Source organism: Aptenodytes forsteri, unplaced genomic scaffold, assembly GCF_000699145.1.
Source record: "Aptenodytes forsteri isolate BGI_AS27 unplaced genomic scaffold, ASM69914v1 Scaffold265, whole genome shotgun sequence".
Classification (NCBI taxonomy): domain Eukaryota; kingdom Metazoa; phylum Chordata; class Aves; order Sphenisciformes; family Spheniscidae; genus Aptenodytes; species Aptenodytes forsteri.
Window position 1 is genome coordinate 2,816,969 of NW_008796175.1, and position 23,659 is coordinate 2,840,627.

General features: G+C 55.7%; 1 protein-coding gene across 1 annotated transcript in view; it reads left to right on the plus strand.

The window, feature by feature from the left end:
- DLG3 (discs large MAGUK scaffold protein 3) overlaps window positions 1-19,364 on the plus strand; it is a 78,095-nt gene extending 58,731 nt beyond the window's left edge. The window contains exons 13-23 of the mRNA XM_019474195.1: window positions 5,012-5,261; window positions 9,061-9,237; window positions 9,936-10,011; window positions 10,606-10,705; window positions 13,608-13,649; window positions 14,373-14,423; window positions 15,225-15,326; window positions 15,508-15,680; window positions 16,255-16,364; window positions 17,364-17,455; window positions 19,258-19,364. Coding sequence (XP_019329740.1) covers window positions 5,012-5,261; window positions 9,061-9,237; window positions 9,936-10,011; window positions 10,606-10,705; window positions 13,608-13,649; window positions 14,373-14,423; window positions 15,225-15,326; window positions 15,508-15,680; window positions 16,255-16,364; window positions 17,364-17,455; window positions 19,258-19,364 — 1,280 coding nt within the window. The remainder of the gene's footprint in view (window positions 1-5,011; window positions 5,262-9,060; window positions 9,238-9,935; window positions 10,012-10,605; window positions 10,706-13,607; window positions 13,650-14,372; window positions 14,424-15,224; window positions 15,327-15,507; window positions 15,681-16,254; window positions 16,365-17,363; window positions 17,456-19,257) is intronic.
- Window positions 19,365-23,659: the final 4,295 nt, after the last annotated feature.

A 23,659-nucleotide genomic window follows, 5' to 3' on the forward strand; every position in this document is an offset into this window, starting at 1 on the left:
GGCGGGCCGCTGCGGGAAGGGAGCTGGCAGCTGCCTACCGAAACCCTCCCCGGCTGGCAGGGCTGAAGCGTCACCTGTGGGCTGGAAGGGCGAGCGCTGGGGAGGGCATCCCGCCGGCAGGCGAGGGGCCGGGAGCTGCTCCTGGGGCTGCTGCCGTGCTGTTACCATGTCCCGAGCGGCACCGTGCCAGTGCCAGGATGCAGCAATTCACTTCCCCTGATGAAGGTGTCTCTCCTGGGCCCTGCTGGTTTTCTCCCCCAGCGGCTCTGGGTCCTCTCTGCTGAGGCCAGCGTGCTGCCGCTTGCCTGCCCTTTGCCTTGTGCCTCCTCGGTGGCATAGCTGGGCAGTGCCCTGGGGGTCCTTGTCCCTGCTGTTCCTCCTCCGTCCCATGGCAGAGGCCATTGGGGCACAGAGCCGTTAGTGCCACTCAGGGGTGTGCTGTGGGTGTGGGGTTTGTTTGTTTTGGCTTTTTTTTTTTTTCTTTCTTTCTTTCCAGGAAGCACTTAATGTTCTTGTATTTCTGGCTCCCTTTGCCACTTGAGATTTGGCAAAGACACCAACCAAGAGTGGTTCCTAAATGTCAAGCAGGACAAAATGTTTTGAAACCCCTTTAGACCGAGGCTGAAATGTCAGTGCTTTGTACCCGGTGGCTTTCCAGGTCCGCGATGGCTCCTGGCACGTGCAGGCAGCAGCACCCGGCACACTGGCTGCAGCTGTCCTGGGAGGCAGCATTGCTGCTGTGAAACATAGACTGTTGTATCTTGGGAGTTGACCTCAGCGCGCTGGAAGGCCTGGGAGCCAAGGAGAAAGGTCTCCCTGGCATGAGCCCCAGGTGCAGGTGAGGCTCACCTCACCTCACACATGCCCCTCGAGGGCATGTGTGCTCCCAAATATTTGCCTTTTCTATGTGCATCATGGCTGTGGAAAGAGCCAGAGAGGTGGACTGTAGGATGCCTAAAGGAGGAGATGCTAGTGGAAAGGGGCTTTGAGAAGTTCCTTCCTGCTAGCAGAGGATGGCACCTGTCTCTCGTATGTGAGCACAGGTAGAGCTTGCCCATGGGGTGCTGAATGAGTGCACGTATGCTCTGCATCTGACCTCACTGGTCCTCTGAGGGAGCAGAAAGGCTGCTTGCGCAGATCTCAGGGGATGAGGTGCCCTCCCTGTGGGGTCCTGCCAGGCACTAGGAGTGGAAAGAAGCAAAGACAAAACCAGGGAAGGATAGAAAGAGGAGCTGCCGTCATGCCTTTCTTCTGAGGACCTGCGCCTGGTGCAACGCCTCTCACCACTGCTGCGTGCCGTCAAGGAGAAGGAGGAGGCTGCTCCCTGTGATGGTGCCTCTGACCTGTTTGTGAGGTCCCTTCCCTTTGAGCACTTCTTCCCCTGACCTTTGCCTGCCGCTATCACCAGCACTTGGGTTTGGCGATTCCCCCTCCTCACGCCCCATGCAACAAAGCCTTGATATTCCTCACCTGAAAATACAAAAACTCACGTGACTGCATTTCTCTGAGCTGGCCACTCAAAGGGAATTGCCAGGGCCGCAGGGTGATTTTTAAAAGCCTCCAAGCTTTCCCCATGGCTGTGCTCCCCTCTGCTTGCCTGGGCCTGCGGCACGTGTGCCCTGTGCAGGGAGGTGTCTGTACTTTAACCCCGCAGCTGGAAGGTGTGCAGGGTCAGGGCAATAAAATGCTGGGCTGGAGGGGAATGATGGAGCTGGGGGTAGTTTTTGCAGGTGTCTGGACTGGAGCTTGTGGCCGAGTATCCCAGGGCTCTGCTGATGGCCCAGTGGAGCTGGCCTGGCCCTGGGCAGGCGGGTTTGCGTGCCAGAGAGAGCAGGGCATGCGTACAAGGCTTTATGCATGCTGGAGGATTGCTTTCTGATGCAGCTCCCCTCTCTACCAGCGCCTTCTGCCCTTGCACTGTCTCCTGGTGCCCAGAAATCAACTGCAGACCCACCGTCTTGTTGGCTTTGCCGGGTATATTTGCAGCTGCACCACACGAGCATGTGCCGGTGCTGGGGATCCTCGGTGCAGGCAGGTAATCCCTGCCTGATCTTAATGGTCTGCGACCTGCACATGCTTGGGCATGCAGGACCGTATCCTGCTCCCGGTGCCGAGCTCACCCCCCGGTGCAGGATCAGGCCCAGCTCCAAGGGCACCCGCACCCTGGGAAGGGAAGAGCAGCAGGAGGGTGGAGTGGTGTTTTTATCGAGTTGCTGAGTGGGAATAGCAAACGTCCTGCCCCTTCTGGCGCATGGCACAGTGCCGCGGTGGCACTCGCAGCAAGAGGCGCCAGGTCACCTGTTGCATATTTTTCAGTCTTGATAAGTGTGTCCTGAACATGTCCGGCACCTGGGTCCTGTGGGAATGCCAGGGAGGTGGGAATCAGCCATGGCTCACCTCCCCGCCATGCCATGGGCAAGCTTCCCGGGCGAGTTTTGGCTGCATGGGAGATCTCCTTCCAGGATGTGGAGGCAAGGTGGCTGTGAGCCAGGGAGCAAAGGCAGGAGCACTTCTTGCTGGGGATTATCTGCTGGTAATTGTCTCAGAGGCTGCTCCAGCATGCAGATAAGGGGGGGCCGGTGGCAGCTGGGAGCATCCTGTGCTTGCTCCCAGGGTAACCTTGCCTCCCCTGCGCTGGGAGGGAGGTGGCAGGTTTGCTTTTGGGGCTGACTGCTCCTCCGGCCTGCGCCCTCCTGCAGTCAGAGCAGGCACAGGTTGGTGGCTCCTTGGGAGACCCTTCCTAGGATGTCATTGCATATGCTCTCTGGGGGTTAAAGCCAGAGCAGCCCTTGTGTCCTTCTTCAGTTTGCTGCATCCAGCCTGGCTTGTGCTTCTTGTTGTGCTGGCAGGCTTTTCCCGGTCCCTCCAAGCAGCATGGCTGCTCCAGCAAAATCTGGAAGGTCCCTTTCCATGGAGTGCCCTGGCTGAGGTGGGGGTGTTTGAGAGCTGTGCCCCTGGGTTGCATGCAGGGGACGCAGGTGCTGGCAGGGCGGTGGCACCCAAAGGTTGCCTTCCCAACATCCCCGCCCTGATGCCAGTGGCGGCTAAACCTGCTTTTGCCCTTTGCTGCCTGCCTGATCCTGGGCAGTGCATCCTCCACACTGGGCTTCTTGTGGAGAAGGGTGTCACGGGAGGGATGCGAGCCCACGTGGCAGGGAGCAGTGGTCCTCCTGGTGCGGGGTATGCAGAGAGTCTGTGCCGCTGGTGGGGTTTGGGATGACTCGGCTGGGGACGGGGGTTGTAGTGCCCAGCTCAGCAGCTTTCCAGGGGAAATAGCCCTTCCGTACCAAAGAGGGTTTACGGAGCAGCTGTACCTGCTTCTGACAGATACTCCTCTGGGATATAAGAGCTCATGGGCATCTGGTGGCAGAATGAGCTGCACCGCAGACACTGTGGCCCACCCTGGTGTGGGGTGAGAGGTGCAGAGCAGGATGAAGCTCACCTCCCTCTGCCGGGAGCTCCGTAAAACCTCGGTGCAGGTTGGTGAGTTCAAAAGTGCTGCTTTGGTGTCAGAATTCAGTTTTCTTATAAAATAAGCCTTACCCATGCCTGGCTGCTTCTGCGTTTCCCTCTGCTAGCAGGAAGGCAGGTGGGGGCAGTGGGTGCCCCTCAGTGTGGGGCAGCCAGGGTCAGCGGGGGTCTAGTGACCTCCGCATTAAGCAGCTGACCCTGCCTGGCATGAGGTACCTCTTGATGTCCCGTGGCAGGGGAAGGGGCTTCATGTGGAGTTTCTGTGTGCTGCTTGGCGATTTTTGTGTGTATCACCTTTTTTTTTTTTTCCCAGTCTTTAAGTAAAAATGCATCTTTGGCAGCTGGGTGCGGGAGGGGGATGCCCAGGTGGGTCTGGCTGCAGAGTGAAGGGCTGGAGAGTCAGGAAATGCCGAGCTGCAACTGCATAACCCCAGCCCCGCACTCATCTGCACTGAGAGTCGCCTCTCCCCTTGCACGGTGAGGGGCTGGCTCTCAAATGCAGCCCGCAGTGTTCTTAGCAGTGCTAAGCTTAGCATGTGCATTCTCGCTAACCCTGTGTGATGCAGCTCTGCAGGCCAGGCAGCAGCCTGCACAATCCCCCAAACAGCTGGGGCTCCGCTCTACAGCAAGAGCTTGCCTCTGCTGCTGAGCTGCTGTGCTCCGGTTCACAAAACAAAAACCCAAACCACATCTAAACTGCTGGGTTGTGGAGAAGGCTTTCTAGACAAGTCTTACAGCAGAGATGAGACTGGTCTCCTCTTGCTGGGCCATGGGGATGTAACTGCCGAGTGTGCCCAGGGGACAAAATCAATGGTACTGGGTGAGAACTGCCAGGGTGGGCTGTGGCAGTACCAGCAGCTTTCCTGGTGCTGCAGTTGCTTGCTGCCTGGCAAACATTCCCCGGTCAGCCCTGGGTAAGCAGGGCTGGAGCCTCCGCCCTCTGCTTGCTGGCCCGACCTTTACACCCGGCTGAAGGTCGAGCTGGCACGGTGGCAGGCGCCGGGGTGGTGGCTGCTCCCGTCCAGCCACTCAGCAGGGAGGTGGCGGTGGCGGCTTCTGGAGGGTCCCCCGGCTCCTCCTGTGGGTTTCTGCTGCCGAGATGTATGAGCGAAAGGTGAATTCCTCCTCTCCGCTCCCCTTCCATGGGCGGGGACCATGCTTTGCCTCCCCTTTCCCCATGCCTCCTGGGGAGAGGGGCTCTGCTGCCAGCAGAGCGGTGGGTGGGGACCCCCCGATAGCTGCAGTCGTGCCTTGCTGCTCCAGCTGGTGAGTGACCATCGCCTGGAGGGGCTCTCTTTCTCTGCACATTTTGAACTGCTCTGTAGGTCAGTGGCTTGCTGAGCCCTGCCCAGCCGTTCCCTCGCTGAGCTGCAGCTCAGTAGTAGTGGAGGTCTCAGCAGCCCTTTCCCAAGCTGCCTGTGCGAGGGTTTGGGGTGGGTTTGGGAGCAGCCAGTGCCCTGCCTGTTCCGGATGCCCTGCCTGGACTCCCGCAGGGTGCTGCAGCCTCTTCGGCTTCGTCCTCCCTCGTGTGCGGGGACAGACGTGCTCATGGGCAAGATGCCCCACGGACAGGCAGTCACTGCCTCTCTCGGCGCTTACCAGTTGCGCCCTGCTCGGTGCTGGGTGGTGGCTTGGGGGCAGTTCCTGCCTGCACTGACCACCTCTCTCCCCGCAGAGTACAGCCGCTTCGAGTCAAAGATCCACGATCTGAGAGAGCAGATGATGAACAGCAGCATGAGCTCCGGCTCCGGCTCGCTCCGGACAAGCGAGAAGAGATCGCTCTATGTCCGGTAAGGCTCAGCCCCCCCTGCCTGTCCTCTTGCTCCAGGCATCTGGAGGCGGGTGGGATGGGTATATTCCCACAATGCAGGATGCAGGGTGGGATGGTTCAGCCTGGGCTGTGCAGCACCTCTGTGGACGGGTATTTCGGAGGCCAGGGAAGTGAGTGTGAGAGATGCATCATGAAGCCCAGAGGGTGCAGCAGGGAGAGGGGTGCTTTTGAACTGGTTTGCTGAGGTTGGGTGCTCTGCACTCAAGTGCCTCTTCCAAGGGCTGCTCTGCTTTGGAAAGCACTGGTGTCTCTACAGAGCCCTGGGCGGCTGCTGGCCAGGCTGACCCACTGGGGACCACTGGGAAACAGGGAAATGCAAGGCATCCAGCGCCGCTTCCGCTCAGGGCAGCGTTCAGGGCGCTCTCCTCGAACCACTCCCTGCTAACAGGCTTCTCCCCGTCTCCTCTCGCCATTCCTGTGGCAGGATCTGGCTGGAGGGGAGATGAGCTCTTAGGAGGATTATTGCTCTGAGCCCTCGATGTGCTTTTGGTCCGGAGCCAGGCACGGGACAGGCAGGGGTTAAGCAGCCGTGCAGCTCTAACTGCTGCAAGTCCTGTGCCGCCAGGGCAGCCCCTGCTCGCTGCCTGCCTCCTGCCACCTCCTGCCTGCCACAGCGCGAGTGGGGTGACAGCTAATGAGTAATATTAACTTGGTAATTAAAATAATCCTGTAGATTCTCGCCCTACACAGCCTGTTGCAGGTGGGGGCTGGCAGGAGCAGGGGATGCTGCTTCTTCCCTGTGGGAAGGATGACAAGGGCCAAGGCTGCATCAGCCTCAGCCTGCATCTCCCACTGCATGGCTGCTCCATGCAGAGGGGCTTCAAGCTGTTGCTGGACCCGGTGCAAGCCTGGCCTGGCAGGAGGGGAGAGCTGCAGCTCTGGGTTCCTGCAATTCACACCTTCCTGTGAGGCTCTGCAGGCATCTTGCTTGATTTAGCATCTTGGGGCTCTGTGCTGGGGGTGTGCAATGAGGTGGGTGCCGTTCTCTTCTTCTTGCTAGTCCTGCCCTCGCTCCCCTGCTGTCCCATGGATACCCTTGTGGGTGGAGCGGGGTTTAGGCTGGGTCCAGCTTGTGTTGAGCCTGTGAGTCTCCTGTTCCCTGCCTGGATAGGTGCTGCACATATTGGGGTATGCCTGTGAGCCAGAGCGCTCCCCGCTGCCTCCAGGCTGCTTGTAGTATCTTGTATCTCTTGATGCATCCCTCCACGTGGCTTTGGTGGCCTCTGCAGCACTGTGTCCCCTCACATACACCCAGGTGGCTTCAGAAGGCAGGTGGGCAGTGCCTTGCTGAGAGGGTGATCACAGGGGAGAGCTTTTCCCCCAGCATGGCCCTTCCCAACCCTCCCTGGCTGTGGTGGCCACACATCCCGCAAACGTGCTTGTGAGAGCCACCAGGTACCTGGGCTGCCCCAACCCTTCTGGGCGGGGTAGTTTCGAGCACAGTTTACCCGAAACCAGCTGAGCTGCTGCGCTGTGGACAGGACATCAATTACAGGACTTGCTACCCAACTGCTTGAGTCAGCCCTGTGAGGCTGTATTGCACCCCGCGTGCTGTTGATGGGGCTGGAGCTGGGCATCTGAGTGCCTGCTGGAGCCGATTTGGGGGTGCCAGCGCTCACCACGTGTTTCAGAGCTGCAGCTGTGCAGCAGGGTCAGGGGCGAGGCAGGTTTGCATGCTGCCTGCCTGCGCTGCCGCAGGGCAAAGTCTGCCGGCACTGGGGCCGTGCCAGGCGGGCATGGGGGTCAGGCAGGCGTTGTGCCTGGGCACCAGAAGGAGGCCGTGCCAAGTCCCTGGCACTGCTCCCCTGCCCTCCAGCCAAACCATCTGCTCTCCTGGCTGCTTGTGCCGCAAGCCAGCCCAGGGGCAGAGCAGAGCACCCGTGCTGCCATCTGGCCCCTGCACCCTGTGCGCCCCAGGGAGCACCCAGCCACAATGGGTCCTGGGTGCCAACACAGCTAGGGACTGGTCTCCAGGAGCATCGCGCCTTGGGGAAGCAAATGCCTCATGCCTCTGCTTCGCAGGTGTCTGGCCCTTGCACAAATCTTGCTGTGCCTGCCCTGGGATGCCAGTGGCTGCTGTGGGAGGAGGCAGGGAGGTGCGGGGCCAGTGCTGCTCTGCAGGGCAGGGTGCGGGGTGTGGGCAGGGCTCCCCGCAGCCCGCCTGGGTTCAGGAACCGGCCTGACCAGTTCCCCAGGGCCTTGGCTCATGCTTCGCTCCTGACAGCGCTGGCCTCACAGGGGCCTGCCGGCCATGCACAGCCTTATCTTTTGGCCAGGAGCTGCCTGCGAGGTTTGCTTGCCTCCGGCCAAAGCACCCTGTGGTGCTTTGCTGCCGGCTCCAGCATGCTGGGGGCTGCGCTTGGGTGCAGAGGGACCAAGCACGAGAGCTGCCCCAGCCCTGAGCAAACTGAGAAAGGGGGAGCAACCCGGTGGCTGGATGTACCTGGATGCATAGGGTTGCATCGGGTCTCGTCCCAAAGAGCCCTCCCTGAGCCATGGGGCAGCCCCTCTTCTCCTCTTCCCCATTCGAGACTGGCTGCCTTGACCCAGTCCCAAATGACCTGAAAGGTTTCATCGCCCAGCGCTCCCATGGCAGTGCTGGAGCAGGGATCTGGCTGAAGAAGTGCCCTCCCAGCTCTGCTGCTCCATGGGGACCTGCCACATGGTCTCTTGTGGCCCTCCCATTTGCACCATGTGCTTTCAGACCCCCTTAGGAGTCCCTGCAGTGGAAGGGGGTAATGAGCAGGGCAGAGGGTGTCTCTCCTGGTTGAGGAAGGCTTGTTAGTGCCAGGGTTAAACCAGCAGCCAGCCAGTGTTTGCGGTGCTGGGCTCGTGTTGGGCTGGGGGGTGAGCGGGGCTGATATCCCAGGAGTGAACACAGGGGTTGTGCTGCCAGCAGTGGTGCTTTTAGTGACTGTTCCCTTGGTTTGGTTTGTTGCAAAGTGGATATATCAAAGCAGGCGCGGTTTGAGATCTGACATTAGTAGAACGAGTTGCATGCGAAGCCGCTGAGAGCAGCTTGTGGGTACGGGCTGCAGTGCTGTGTGCGCAGGAAGGGTGTTAGTGCTCCTCTAGTTTAAAAAAAAAAAAAACACCCAAACTTTTCTGTAGCTGGTTAGTTTAATATTGAAGATAATTTTAAACTAAATAAACTGTTCTCAGGGGAAGTATTTAGGAGACTGAAAAGGATCACTTGTGGAAGCAGATATATATACCCTCAGATGCGTTCCTAATTCACAGACTCTGGACTAATGTACCCCTGTACGTAAATAAAGTGCATGCTCAAAGCGCCCCGTGGTCTCTGCCTGTGCAACCGCCCACCAGCAGTGGGGTCTGATGTTTCCCATCCCGCTCCTTGGCTCCCCATGGTGGGGAAGCAGCCCCGCTCCCCGCTGCCCTCCTGCACGCTGCTGCTTTCTTGAGGCCATGTGAGCTTTGCCTGCTCGCTAACCACAGCCGCCTTCAATGCGTCTGTGGTTTGCGTGGCTCTCACAGCTAAGGTCAAGAGTGAGTTGTTTTGGTCCAGCACTGTTATTCCTGTGTTGCATGCTTTGGGGCTTGTGCTGATCCTGCCAGCGGGAGGGGTGTGCTGGTGGCTGCACAGCACCGCTCGCCTCGGCAGAAGGCTTCCCCAAAGTTTGGGTTTAAATCCTTTAAGGTATGAAGGTGGCAGTGCCCCGGAAGGTCGGTAGTGCTGCTGCCCTTGCTGCCTGGCCGTGCTTGGGGAAGGCATCACTCCTCTCTCTGCTCCTCTGCAGAGCCCTGTTTGACTACGACCGGACCCGGGACAGTTGCTTGCCCAGCCAGGGGCTCAGCTTCTCCTATGGGGACATCCTGCATGTCATCAACGCCTCCGACGATGAGTGGTGGCAAGCCAGGCTTGTCACACTCCACGGCGAGAGCGAGCAGATTGGGGTCATCCCCAGCAAGAAAAGGTGAGTGACCATCAGCAGGAGCTGTCACATGTGGTGTCTCCTAGAGCTCCGCAGCCTCCATGAGCCCTGCAGCCCTCGGGGGTCTGCTCAGGGTGGGATCTCCTTGTGGTCCCAGCCCACCTGCCCCTCCGTGGCTGTGCAGGGTGAAGGGCACCCCGGTTGCAAGCTGGGGCTGCGTGCAGGTCTCCCTGGGGAGATGTTCTCCAAAGCTGGGTGAGACTCCAGGTGAGGAGGGGAGCGCTCAGCCCCCTCTGTGGTCCCCGTGGGGATGGAGAGCTGGTGTTAGCCAGTCTGGGGCTCCAAGTGAGAACAGAGTCACAGCAGTGACTATGGGCTGCTCCTTGTGTCCTCTGACAACCTGCCCAGCTCTGCGAACCAGGTCCCATGGGATGGGAAGTCACAGGGAGCAAAAGAGCTGGCTGCCACTGCCTTCAGGTCTGCAGAGCCAGCCACATCTGTCTTCCATCCCTCCCTTCCTGGGAAGGCTGGCTTGTGCCCTCTCCTGCTCCTGCAGACACTGGCCTTGGCCAGACCCCAGGCAGGCAGCTCCACCTCCGTCCCTCTCTGGGAAGGAGCTGCCCTTCACCAACAGGGCCACCACCCGAGGGTGTGCGGAGCTGCCTGGGGAGCCAAGCGGGTGGCGTGGAGGCTGCATGCACGGGACTAGCGGCTCTTTCTCCCCTTTAACTTCTGATCAGGGTGGAAAAGAAGGAGCGAGCACGGTTGAAAACGGTGAAATTCCACGCCAGGACTGGCATGATTGAGTCCAACAGGGTAGGTGCCAAGCTGGGGCTCAGTGGGGTGCCCAGAGCCGGTAGCTAGTGGGGGCAGGATTAGTCCCAGCAGCCAGAGCTCCTGGTGGGGCAGCTGGAGCAATCCCAAAGCAAAGACCAGTGTGACTGGACCTGCCTCAGGCCTGCATCTGCTCGGCACGAATCAGGGGGTAAGCAGAGGAGCCCGGGATGGTGCGAAAGCGCTGGGGAAGGACCCCTGGTTGGAGTGGTGGGGGAGCAGAGCCTGTCCCACCGCGGCCCGTGGCTGGGAGCTGACTGCAGGCAGCTCATGCAGGTGAAGGTAGCTGCCCTCAACCCTCACGTGGAGCACTTAGTGGGCAGATAAGGAAGGGAGAACACCTGGCTACCCCTGCAGAGCTGCTGATTGCCCCGTCAGCTTCCCAGCATCCCTACCACATGTTTTTCTCCACGCTTAATTTTTTTCCTGCATTACAGTTTTCATGTAATCTCCATAATTTCATTTGAGGGTAATTGCCCTGACACAGCTCCTCATTGTCTCCTCACTTTAATTTTTCCCACATGTGTTAAACACCATTGTTTTTTCTGTCCTCCCTTCCATCTCCATGTTCTTCAGTCGATCAAAACGAAACGTAAAAAGAGTTTCCGCCTCTCTCGAAAGTTTCCATTTTACAAGAGCAAAGAGAACCTGGCCCAGGAGAGCAGCGGACAGGAACGTAAGTAGCAGCTGGCCAGAGAGGGCAAGCGTGCAACCCGCAGGTCCCCTGCCTTGGGGGGAGAGATTCGGCACGTTTCTGTAGCCAGGGGTCCTGGCATCTGCCCATGTTTTGGGTCTGTGCTCCACAGTCGTGCCAGCAGCTAGGGAGAAACCAGAGCTTGAAACGAAAGCAACGGCTGCGGGCTGGTGCTCTCTTTCTCTCTCTCTCATGTTCAATGTCTTCATCCTTTCATCCAACTTTACACCCGCCCGACCCCCTGCTCTGCCTCCCCCTGCTCTCCCCCCTCTGCTGTGGGCTCTGCTCCCTCTGCCTGCCAAGGGCTGCTCCCCTCCAAGCGAGGGGCTGGCCACCTCCTGCAGAGCTTCTTCTGTCCCCGTCAGGGCTGAGGGACTGGGGAGGTCCCGGCTGCGCTCTCCATCTCCCCTAGAAGTGACTTGCAGCTACGTATTCTCGTCTGAGAGCCCTTCCCATGGGTTAAACCCTGTGGGCATGAGGGAGCCATGCCCTCGCTGGTGGAGGAGCTGCCCACCCACGACTGAGGCACATCTTTGGTAGCTGGCTGCAGACACTGGGGGGGGTCCCCAGCTCTCACCTGGCAGCACCCTGGGGCTCCCAGCAAGGGCAGGGAATTCAGCTTGTTGCCCCAAATCCTGATGTGGGCAGCACTGGAGCTGCTCGCCAAACCCAGCCCCTCCTCCTTCCAGATGGTAAACTGCATCCACTCCTTCAGCAAGCGTCCAGACAGAGAGCCGTGGTCCTTGCACCTCAGGGAAGAGGAGGTGGGCAAGGCAGAGCAGTGTCTCTGCCCTGGTGCCAGTGCAGCGAGCACATCCCCTCCCCTCCGGTGGCTCTTCTGGGTGTGATGCAGAAGCAGGAGGTTGATGCTGAGCTGTTCTGGGGGCTGCCCGTATCCCTCTGCTGCCTGTGTCAGGCTGGCACCAGCTTCCAGTGAGCTTAGCAGCCAGCGCAAGCCTCTGGCCTGCAGTGAAGGTTAAGTCTGTGTGTCTGGGTATCTCTCGTAGTGCCTGGACATGGCTGGGCTCCAGTCAGCTCCATGCTGGAGCTGGGGACTCGCTGGGGCGCTGCTCTCAGCGATCCCTGCATTGCAGTGACGTACAGCACGGGGCAGGCAATGCTCTTCGCCAGCCCATGTCACAGACTTGCAGCCAGCTCCTTCCCCATGCTCTGCCCCTGTCCATCCCAGCTTGCAGTGGGGTTGTCCTTCCCCCATGTTTCCACAACCCATGCAAGCACTGGGGCATGGGCGGGTAACACATGCAGATGGGGAAAAATGTGCCCCCCTGCCGTGCGTTAGAGGACTGGCTGTGCTGTGCCTGCCCCCCAGAGCAGCCAGGCTGTTCCAGGAGAGTGCAGAGCCTCTGCGCCCTGCCAGTACACCCCATGAGGCATCATGGAGAAACACCACGGCTGTGCTTGCCAGCAGCTCAGGGCTGCAACCACTCCGTGCCAGCAGATGCTGCCGTGGCTGCCCTGCCCTCCCCAGACCCAGGGTGGCCCTTGGGGGCTCTTTGGCAGAGAGGATGAGCTCGGTGGGGGGGCCAGCCACACAAGGCGAGACGTTGGCAGCGGGCTGATGGTGTCAGCTCTGAAAACATTTAACCTCACTTGCAGTTGCAGCTCTGGGCCGTTCTGCACTCCTGTCACTAATGCTGGTCTGGCTCTGTCTCCCCCATCCCTCTGACTGCCCTCTCCCGCACTCTCTTCTCTCCCCTTCTTCCCCCCTCTCGCTGTCTGTGAAATCAGGACTTCCCTGGGTTAAGTGACGATTATTATGGAGCAAAGAACCTGAGTAAGTTGAATTCCGATGTGCATCGTTCACTTTCCATCGCTGGCATGCCTGGTGGTGCCTGGGGAACAGCCGGGCTCCGGCCGGGGCAGCTGTGCTTCTCTGGGTGCGGGGAAGGAGGAGCCCTGAGGGCGCTGCTCCTCTGCTGGGGAATGCCACGTCTGCTGGCAGAGGCTGCTGGGCTTGAGGAGGTGCTGCTGCTGCACGCGGGAGGGGACAGGGGAGTTTGCTTGGGGGTATTGGCTGTGCCCTAAGCACGTCCAGCTGAGGGCTGCCCGCTGCACCCAGGGTGAGCTGTACCTCTTCATCCTCCTCTTCCTCCTGCTCCTAGCTGGGCTGGCTGCTGGTTTAGCACTCAGAGACTCGGAGCCACTGCCAGTGCGGGTGGGAGGTGGCCGTGACCACAACAGATCCCCTCTGAGTGGGGCGGGTGACAGCGTTTTGAAGTGTTGCCACCTTCCTCTGGGGCACCATGTACCCAGAGCTCAAAACAATGATGGCAGGAGCCCCTCAGCCCTCCCAGCTGGGCGTGAGTCCCCTGCCAAGCTCCACACCCCCCCTGACCAGTGCAGAGTCCAATTGGGAGCAGGCAGCGGCCAGCAAGCCTCTGTGGGGTGGTCGCAGGACTGGGATCAGCCTGAGCAAGCAAAGCCCCAAACTCTGTCCCACCCTGTCACTGTCTTGTCTCTGTGAGTCCCAGCCCCATCCCCAGAGGTAGGCTCCCCCGTCCCTGTGCCGGTGTGGAGCCATGCCCTCCCCTGCCCCCTGTGTGCATGCTGCACCCGCTCCCCCTGCCAGCACCAGCGCCTGCACATGCCTGCCTGCGCCTGCCAGGCAGCCCCCTCCTGGCATCCCCGCCTTCTCCCAGAGTAGCCATGCGTCCCCCTGCATGTCCCTGGTTTCCCAGCAAAGGGTGAGAGATGCTGCCCTGCCCATGCAGCACAGGCTCATCCCTGTGGGTGCTGGGGCACGGGTTTTTCGGGAGGCCTGTGCTGCCCTGCCCTGGGTCAGTAGTGCTGGGTGATAGCCGGGGTGCCCCTGTGCCTTCCTCCCCTGCTCCTTCTGAAGGGGGTCTCTCTGGTTGCTTTGCAGAGGGCGTGACATCAAACACCAGTGACAGCGAGAGCAGTTCCAGTAAGTGTGCGTCTCTCCTGCTCTCTTGCCCCTGTGCACGTGTGTGTGTGCACATTTTGGCACTTCCATTTTGTCTTGTCCCAGTGGTGGTTCTGTTCAGAGGCTGGTCCTTCCTGCTGGTGACACTGAGATGCTGTGGCCAGCTCCCTCCTCAGGGACGGGGCGAGTAGGGGCTGGGAGGCAGGAGTGAGCCTGCCTGCTTCCCTGCTCTCTCCTGGCTGCAGGGCTGTGCTCCAAGGCTGGGTGGTGGGTTCCCAGACCATGGTGGTCCCCCATCTTCGGTGCCTCCTGCGGGAAGCAATGGCCGGAGGCTGGGTCTGTAGCATAGGTGGCTCCTGGAGCCCAAGCCTGTACAAGAGCATGGGGGTCCAGCTGCAGCGAATGCTCCCTTTATCCCTGGCGGGTCTTCTAAATATCTGCAGCACATCCGCTGTCCACCCTGCAGGGAGCACGGTGCATCCCAATGGGCCCCAAGCCTGTAGCGGCAGGGAGGGAAAGAGGAGGCTTGACCTAGAGCTGGGATGTGAATAATTAACGTGGATCAAGGGCTAGTAACTGCATGCCTGTCACACTCCACATCAGCTGGCGGTGTGACAGGGGCAGCCTGGAGGTGTCCCCAGGGCTGTGGGAGGCTGGTGGGGGCAGGAGCGAGCTCCCCGCAGGTGTGGAGGGGCTGGAAAGCTGCTGCAAGCACTCACCTGCCTCTCCCTGGCTCTGTTGCAGAAGGACAAGAGGACACCATCCTGTCATATGAGCCAGTGACACGGCAAGAAAGTAAGTCCTGGCGCTGAGCTGCCCCGTGCCTGCTCTTGCACCTGTGTCCCTGGCACAGCCAGGGTGACTGGTGCGACCTCCTCCCCTCCTCTGATGTACCAGCACAACACCAGGTGAACACGAGTGGAGTTTCTTGTCTGTTGCGTGCAGCAGGGGAGCCAGGTGTGCACGCTGCCTTGCGGGGCTTTCCCTGACCTTGATCACCCCTCTTTAATCAACAGAAAAGACTTGTGACCTGACCTGCAAGACCAAGGGAGAGATCCAGAGCTAAAACTGAGCTGGGCTTTAGTCCCCAGCTGAGGACGGGATTATCCGTCCCTGCCTTGGGCCAGGTCCCTGCTGCAAAGCGACCCCCAGCCCTCAGTGTTTAATCCTGCTTGATGCTCAATCCCTACAGACCCTTTTGCAGGCTGAATAGTCCCAGTCTCGGTGGTCTTTCCTTGCCAGAAGCTGGTTCAGACTCTTAGGCTCCCATCACTCCCCCAGCTCCGTGGCACCCTCGCCCAGCTGTCCCAGTTGTCTGGCTCCTGCCCTGAGCGAGGGAGCAGCTTTGCTGATCTGTGACCCCAGAGACCCGCAGCATCTTTCCCAGAGCTGCACAGATGGTTTGGGTCAGATGGGAAGGAGATGTTGACAGTGACCAGGAGGAGGTAAACTCACATGGAGGAGGCGCTTTTGGGTGCCCATATGAGCAGTAGCACCCACTGCCAGCAGGGAGAGGGCAGGTTGATGCCAAAAGTGGCAACAGGGTCAGCTGCCCACAGCACAGACAGGTCCTCAGGTTGTGGCTCTTGTTCGCAGTTCACTATGCGAGGCCGGTGATCATCCTGGGCCCAACAAAGGACCGGATTAATGATGACCTCATCTCCGAATTCCCACACAAGTTTGGTTCCTGTGTGCCACGTAAGTCCCAGCTGGCACTTGGTGCTCTTGCTGGAGGAAGGGGAGAGGGGTGGCTCTGCTACTTACAGGGTCTAGCCTGCAGTGTGGGGAGGGGGCCTAGGAGCATGGGAGGGTTTTCTCCCTCTCGGGAGGTTTGGCATGCATCACTCTGGGTTCACTCATGATGCCTGCTCTCCTCCAGACACTACCAGGCCTCGGCGCGAGAACGAGGTGGATGGACAAGACTACCACTTCGTCGTATCCCGTGAACAGATGGAGAAAGACATCCAGGACAACAAGTTCATAGAGGCTGGGCAGTTCAATGACAATCTCTATGGGACGAGCATTCAGTCAGTGCGAGCAGTAGCGGAGAGGGTGAGTGTCGGGTGGCATTCCTGGGACCAGGACGCATCCAGCCCGAACCCAGGTGTGTTTGGCAGTTCCCATGGTCTGCCTGTGTTGTTAACAAAGGGCTGTAACCACATTAAGCAAGCACGGCACAAGCCTCTCCTCCCTCCGGAGTCCTGCCAAGCCATGTGGCTGCTTTTCTCAGCCGCATTATTCCACCTCGGTGTTGTACCTCTGTCATCCAAACTCCACCCAAAAGCCTGGCACTGGCGTCACCAGCCTCATGCCTGGGAGCTCTCAGGGCAAAGGTGCCCAGCTGCCCTCCTTGAGGCAGCGGCATTTCCTCCACAGGAGTACTGGAGTGTACCAATGGCTTGTAAATTGTTTCACGTGTTCAGAGAAAGATTCAGTCCCTTTGCTGTGCTGCTGTCCTGCCCTAAGCAGGCAGGAACGTAAGGCCACTGGGAGTTGGCTTGTGTCTCAGGACTGGTGTTTCATCTCTGTGGCTCCTCTCTTCCCTAAGCACATCTGTATGAACAGGCTGTTTTCTGCACAGAGTAGACTGTGTGGGTAGGTCTGATCCTGATTGTCTCCTTTCCAGGGGAAACACTGCATCCTGGATGTGTCTGGCAATGCTATCAAGAGATTGCAACAAGCACAACTTTATCCCATTGCCATTTTCATCAAACCAAAATCCATCGAAGCTCTCATGTAAGTGCAACACCATGTTCTGTGCCTCTCCAGGGTGAGCAGCTCTGGCATGTCAGGAGTTTGTATGTCTGCTGCCTCTGCTTTTTAGAAAGCAGCGGAAGTTGCTACTGGTGCTGAACCTGTCCCTTGTTAAGAGGAGCTGGGCCCATTGCTGTCTCTGTGGTGTCCCTCCACATCTAATGCCATGGTGCATCTAGGCACCATGGATTGCTCCGGCTTAAAGCCCTTTGTTTGGCCCAAAGAGGATTATCCATGGGAAATCTAAAAACGCTCCCAAATGTGCCTGATGTAACCTGCTCACCTGGGCCCCAAGTCCAGCCAGGAGAGCTGCCGGCAGCCCGTAGTGGTGGATCACAGCTGGATGGTGGCTGAGCCAGGACAGCCCCGGGGAGCAGAGGGGAGGCATTTCCTGTGAGCCTAAGGGGGACCTTCTGCTTGTCCTGCTGCTCCTGGCCCTGGAGAGTGCAGGCTGGAAAGGACGTAAGAGCTGAGCTTGCAACTCTTCCGAGAAGCAGCAGAGAATATTATCTGTGAGGAGATTCAGTAGCTAGAGATGGACTCTGAGATCAGAAGAGACTCTGCTGGCACCACGGGGACTGGGAAAACCCCTTCTCAAGCCAGAAAGGGTCGAATTGCTTATTTGGGTGTTGTATGAAGATGAGGAAACCTAGGCAAGGAGGGTGTTGACAGGCTCTGGAAAAGCAGGGAGACTTCTGCAGTGGTCTTGCAAATTCGGAGGATTGTCTGGATTTGAGTCTACTTCTATGCTATAGTGAAAGGGGCGGGGGGTGGCGATGGGAAGAACTGTTGGAAGTTGAGATGAAGTGCCAGGGCAGCAAAGAGCATGTGGGGAAGGGTCCTACCTTTGAGAGCTGGGTCCTGCACAGCTTCCATTCCTGGTGTGCAAAGGCTTCCCGGGCACCCCGGCTCTGTGGGCTATTTTTGCTTCTGTTCATTGCTAAGAAAAGGAGCTAAGTTTCTATTTTTTGTACACGGCAGGGAGATGAACCGGAGACAGACGTATGAACAGGCCAACAAGGTCTTTGACAAAGCCATGAAACTCGAGCAAGAGTTTGGAGAGTATTTTACAGGTGAGTGTTCTGAGCAGGCTTGTATCCGATTTATTTTATGTTTCCAGCTGGCAGTTGTGACCTCTCTACCAGCACTGTCTTACTGCAGGGTCATGGGAAAATGTCCAGCTTCATCAAAGCAAAAAAGAAATGGCATTTTGCCAGCAGGGCTCTGCAAAGGGACTGCTCCAAGATCAGTGGATAAGAGTAAACCAGCTCTAGAGAAGGAGACAAGTTGTCAGGCAGGATTTTCCGAGTTTGTGAAAGCTTACTGCCAACTTTAATAGTAATAAAAAAAATAAAAAATCCCCAGGCAGGGGAAGCACAGCGTAGATTCAGGGTGCTACAAGGCTACAGGAGATAAAACTCCCTGCACGGGGGAAAAGGGGAGCATTTTCAAAAGGAAACAAGAGTCATTTTAAAGAGGCAAGGTAAAAAATTAGTGACTTAAATGGTGGAGACTGTCCTGAGTTATTACAAAACACCTCCCCAAAAAAGACTGGAAGTTTGGCTGGCATCCTAAGTAGTCTTTGAAGAGCCAGTCAGGGGCTGCCTGGCACTTTGTGCCTGCAGAGATGAGCTGCTCATGACACAGGCATCCTTGTGCATTAAGGAACTAGTGTTTGTAACATGATTAATTCTGGAAAATCATGGGCAGGCGAAGAGGCAGAGAAACTGGTCTTCCATCTTTCCTCCAGTGCAGTAACTGTTTCTTCTAAAGTTGAGGAATGATAATCCTGCCAAACCCTGTATTACCCACCTAACAGCTACCGGGAAAAATCCCAAGCAGAACATTTTCCAAAAATGGATCTCAGCTGAGCAAATATATGGGTACAAACAGGGTAAAAGCTTTCCCCAGACCTCCTGTCCCAGGCAGCACTTCCAGAGCTGCTGGCTGCTCTTCCAGGAAGAGCACAAAGGAAGTGCACGCCACAGTTTTGCCAGACCCTTGGCATGCTATCGTGCATCTAGACAGTGAGTTTGAAGTTGACTTGGGCAAGGAACACCCTTGGCTGAAACCCATTGTTGAAAGAAGTGGGTAATGGGCAGAGAGATGGTTGCTGTAGCAAGTTCTGTGCCGGGAACTTATAATGAGGGAACAGAGATGCTGGAGGATGGTCCTGGCTGGGCTACAGAGGCAGCCTGAATTACCAGAAAGCTTTGGCCCTCCATGTGCATCTTCCTCTTCTGATGTAGGAAGCACAATGAAGTGCTTTGTGTTGTGTCTGTACTAAGCAGCGAGACTGCCACTGGTCTTTGGGTGAGAGTTATTGCTGGGAGTGACAGCCATAAGCTGGCCTTTTCCAGCCTGACAGTGCTGTGATTCCCACCCCGCAGCAGAGGAAGCAACAAACACAAGGAGCCCTCAGCAGCCGACCAGAGGGGACGGACAAATCCGGCACCTCAGGGTATGCGCTCAGCGCACACCGGCTAATCCGCACGAGGCCCTCCTGTTCACCACGGCGGAGTAGCAGCAGTGCCGGGGCCAGCTGCCCACAGCCTCAGCACGGTGGCATGACACAGTTTGCAAAGCTGATTAGCAGCCCATTGTGGAGAACCTGGCTGGCACTTCACACGCGCGCGAGGAGCTCTGCCAGCATGGGATCAGCTCTCGCTAATCCCCTTGGACACGCTGGGTTAACCCTCTGTGTCATCGTGCGCCTGTTACGGCTCCTTTGACACGGGTTGTCTCGTTCATTAATTGTTGGCCACACTGCACCAGCTCCTTTGGTGCAGAGTGAAGGCCTTTCCTGTAGCTCATGGCTAGGAAAGGCGCAGCACTGCCTGATGCTCAAGGTCTTGCTTGTTCTCTCCTCTTCCAGCCATCGTACAAGGAGACTCTCTTGAAGAGATTTACAGCAAAATCAAACAGATCATTGAGGACCAGTCCGGGCACTACATCTGGGTCCCATCCCCAGAGAAACTCTGAAGATGTCCCCCACCTGCTTCCCTGTGAGCAGAAGATCTCTGAAGTCCCAACCCACCCAAGCCCTCTGCCCCAAGGGGGGGGGATATGAAAACTATTCCTGCCCCCTTTTTTAGATCGTCGCAAAATTGAGTTTTCTAGTCCTGTTTCTTTTGTTGGGATGAACTCATCTCATTCATCATGTGACTGTTCCCACCGTTCCTGCATGGACCTTCCCGCTGCTCCATTAGAGACAGATGAGAACCCATTCAAGGTCGTTTTTTATTATTATTATTATTATTATTATTAACTAAACCAAGAATCAAGATGGGAGGAGGCGGCTAAGGACTAATGTAAGAAACAAGTGAAACAATGGACTCTGAGCACATGAGCTAGTATCAGAGCTCCAGGGGCATTTTTCCAAGTGTGACTGTCTAGCAGCTCTGAACAGTGAGACAGGCAGCAGAAAGCATTTTATTTATCTGTATATGTAATTTATATATAATATAGAGAGAGATATTATATATATATTATATATATGTGTGTGTGTATGTGGACTAGGAAACCTGAGGGACCTCTCTTAAAAGGTATTGTATTATTGCAAGGATCTTTCAGTTTCTCTGTCCCAACTGCTGGGCGTAGGGAGTCCACTTGGGCAGGAAGAGTTCAAAACGGTACCAGGTGCTTTGGAAGCGCCTCCCATCGGGGCCAGCCTCCTGCCAGCTGCCCTGGGTCTATGAGGCAGAGCAGAGACTGGTGCGCTGCCTGCACAGAAGGGACCAGAGGTCCAGAGTAACACAGCAAGGAGCAGCAGCTGATCTGAGTGAGGCTGGGAGACAGAGACTGAGCAGGAGGCTGCAGAGCAAGAGAATGGATGATACTACATATTAAATTGCACATTGTTTTACACACCACCTTATGTGTTTGCATGAGAGGTTTCCTTTTGGTTCTATTTTTTTAAGCTGATTTTAAACCAAAACCATATTGTGTTGCTGTGTTGGCTTTTTTTCGTTATTCCATTTTTTTCTTGTTAATAATGAACTGAATGGGTATAAAATCCAGTTTTTTAACTTATTTTTTAAGCTGGCTGTATTGTAAATAGAATCTAGATCTGCGGTGTTTAGTTAGGAAATACTCTACTGGCCGCATGGAACAAATGTACTCGCTGTCCTGTGTTGCTGTGGAAAACCTGGGATGTTGGGATGGCCCTGTACCTGTGGGCGCAGGTGAAATGACCCATTCTAGCTTGCAGCAGCACACTGACATTCCCTTCTGCATTAGCCACTGGCAGGAAAAGCCCCCAGCTGTGCCTTGGATGGATGCTCACACTTTTCCAAATCAGTAACAGAATTGAAAAACTTCCTCCCTCTCTTCCCTGCTCCATGCCAGATTCCCAGCTCTGCTGCATGCAGATGGTGGTGGCCTTCCCAGTGGAAGGGCCATCCTTCCAGCACAGCAGGGACCTCACCTGCTGCTCTGGGAGCTGGGGCTTGGCGGGTGAACACGCAGCTGCCTCACCCGGTTCTGTCTCTGACATCTCTGCATAAATCCTCTTTCTGAAATTGCACTCTGCTCCCTCTGTGAAGGTCACCTTAGAAAACCGAGTTGGGTGCCCTGTGCTCACAGGTCTGTGGGGCAGGGGGATTTTTCAAGTGAGGCAACCGTTGGTGTTGAGACAGTTGGCCCTAAGCTGAGAAATGTCTGTCTTTGAGCACACTTTGGCTTCCACACTTGGACGGGGCTCCATCATGGGAACACAGCCTTATGTGAAGCTGAGGTGAAACTCGTGCAGCCTTTGAGAAGGAGCTATGTTGCTGGGTACTCATAGTACAGGTAGAAGAGCGCTCCCACCTTACAGAGAACTGGCGAATGCTGTTTCTCAGACACAATGCCAAGCACCAGAACAAAGGAGGTCACCATATGAGCACGAGCAGGTAAGTCTTGGCCCATTCTCCCTCCCCCTGTTTTATAAGGATAAGTGAACTTGCGGGATGCCAGTTCCCTTTCCTGAAGGTAACGGTACATGGCACACACAGGCCACAGTTTTCAGTGTGAACAAGAACTGCTGTAAGACTGTACATGTACTGTCTGGTGAGAAGCTGTCTTTACTCGTCCTGCATCACAAGGAGCCCCGCAGGGACCAAGCAGCTTCCTGGGACAGAAAGCAGTGCCACAGAAGAGATGCGACCACTAGCACAGTGGAGGGCAGGAAGGATTCTGCTGTCAGCGGGACCAACCTTAAAGGAGCGAACTTTGGCAATGGATTCCTGTTCGGCATCTAGCCCCGTGCTCCACTGGTCCTGCTCCAGATGCTATAGACATCAGTCCCTGGAGAAGTGGAGTAAGTGAAACAAAAGTCCTTAAGATGCTAGTCACACCATTCCTGTCTCCTTTTTTTCCTCCCCCCCCCCAATAGCCTGTCTCCCTCTCATCAAGTCACATGGAGAAAAAGATGATGTACTCCATGGCATAGCTGACAGTATCGAATCGATCATGACAACACTAGTTGGTTACCAGTGTTTCTTCCAAGGAGACATATATTTTTAATAAACAGAGAGTTGCAAAGAACTCTGTCTTTGAGACCTTCTTGTAGAGTCCTTCATTGTGTGCCAGATCTGTTTTTTTTGGTGCTGATCTTAGCAACTACTGATATGGTCTCTCCGTGGCAAACTTAAGTGTTGACAGTGGTTTAAAAAAAAAAAAATTGCTTTTTTTAGTATAAGGTGGTCACTGAGAACGTGCCTAAAAGTAAAAGGAAATTAAAAAAAAAAAAAGGAGAAAAGAAAGGAAGTAGGCTTATTTACAACTGTAATCAGGCCACTGAAAAACTCTTTTGGTTGGGTTGTTGTGACACAGGTTGACTCTGGTCTGATGACTTGACACCATAAATGTATTTTGGGTCACGGCTTGAATTGTGGGGAGTTTGCTTTACAAATGCAGATCAAATAATAGGGTTTATATGCTGCTACATAATTGTTCCTGGATTGGATATAAAGACAGCAAAGTAAATAGCATCTTTACAGTTTAACATGCTGTTTAGACATCAGAGAGAAAAAGAAAGAAGTTGTAAAGACAACTAGTATCTTCTTCTAGTACCTTTAAGTGCAGAAAACAGGAGTGTTCACGGGAAGACAAATGTGGTTAATGAGGTATCATTATACATTCCTGCCTGAATCTGCTTTGTCATTTAGCTGAGCTAATTGAAAGGTGAGAGGGTTTTGTTTTTTAAATCTTGATGGGTTTTTTTTTTCCTTTCAAACTGCACACAAGAGAAGTAAAGTGAGATTTCAGGGGAAGAGGGATGTTGTACCGAGCATGGGCATAGTTTGCAGACAGTTCACAGTTTGTGAAGCTCATTGGACAAATAAACAGTTTAGAAACTCCTTTAACTGATCAGATCAACAGTCTTGTGGTGATGGTTGTCCATAAAACACTGGAAGATTAAATGGTTGCTAAGCAGATCTGATGCTGGCATTACCACTCCCAAAAATCAAACTGTTTCCTTACATAGTGATGAATTTGGAATCATGAAGTTGTTGATGTAAAGCATCACAGGAAAATTGTCCATTAACAGCTGCCACAGTAGCTGCCAGGCTTCTCTGTCCAAGTCTGCAGAGTTAGTTCCAGTAACTCTGAGTTGCAGTATGTGGATCTGCAGACGCTCCTCCCTAGCCAACCCATGATGTGTCCTGAGCTGATGTGTCATCTTAATCTGCTCTGACAGTGAAAGGTTAAGGTTCCAGTGGGGAGAGGAACACGAGCTTATGTTCTCAAATAAATCATGCCACTCCTGTAAGAGTAACCCACGTGCTAAGAGAATGAGGATGGCATGAAGGGAAAGAAGAACTTGCTCTTTTGAAGCTTTTTAACGAGTTATTTTTCTGGCAAAGGACAAATTGCTCTGCCTACCAGGACCTTAGCAAAGTCCTTCTGGACCATACAATAGCAGAGCATTGTCCTGTTAATGGTCCTGTCTCATTGTGAAATGTAGGGGCAGGGTGGTTTTCTCTCCCATGGTGTCCTGCTACAGATGCCTGCAACAAGCATGAAAACTAATCTGCCCTAAGACACTTCTAGAAAATTAGACCATTAGCTGTTTGTGCTATAGAGAAACATGTCTATGCTTCTGTCTGCAGATCTGGTTGTTAATTAACTGTCTTGCTCCTTGTTAAGCAGAGGAGCACAAGATCTGTAAGGCTACTGGAAGAGGGGTTTTAAAGGAATTTAATAATAGTTTTCTCAGAAATTTTCTCCCCATTGGTGCCTGAGATGCAGGCACCTGGACAGCTATCTTGGATGCATCTTTTCTTGCTAATGAT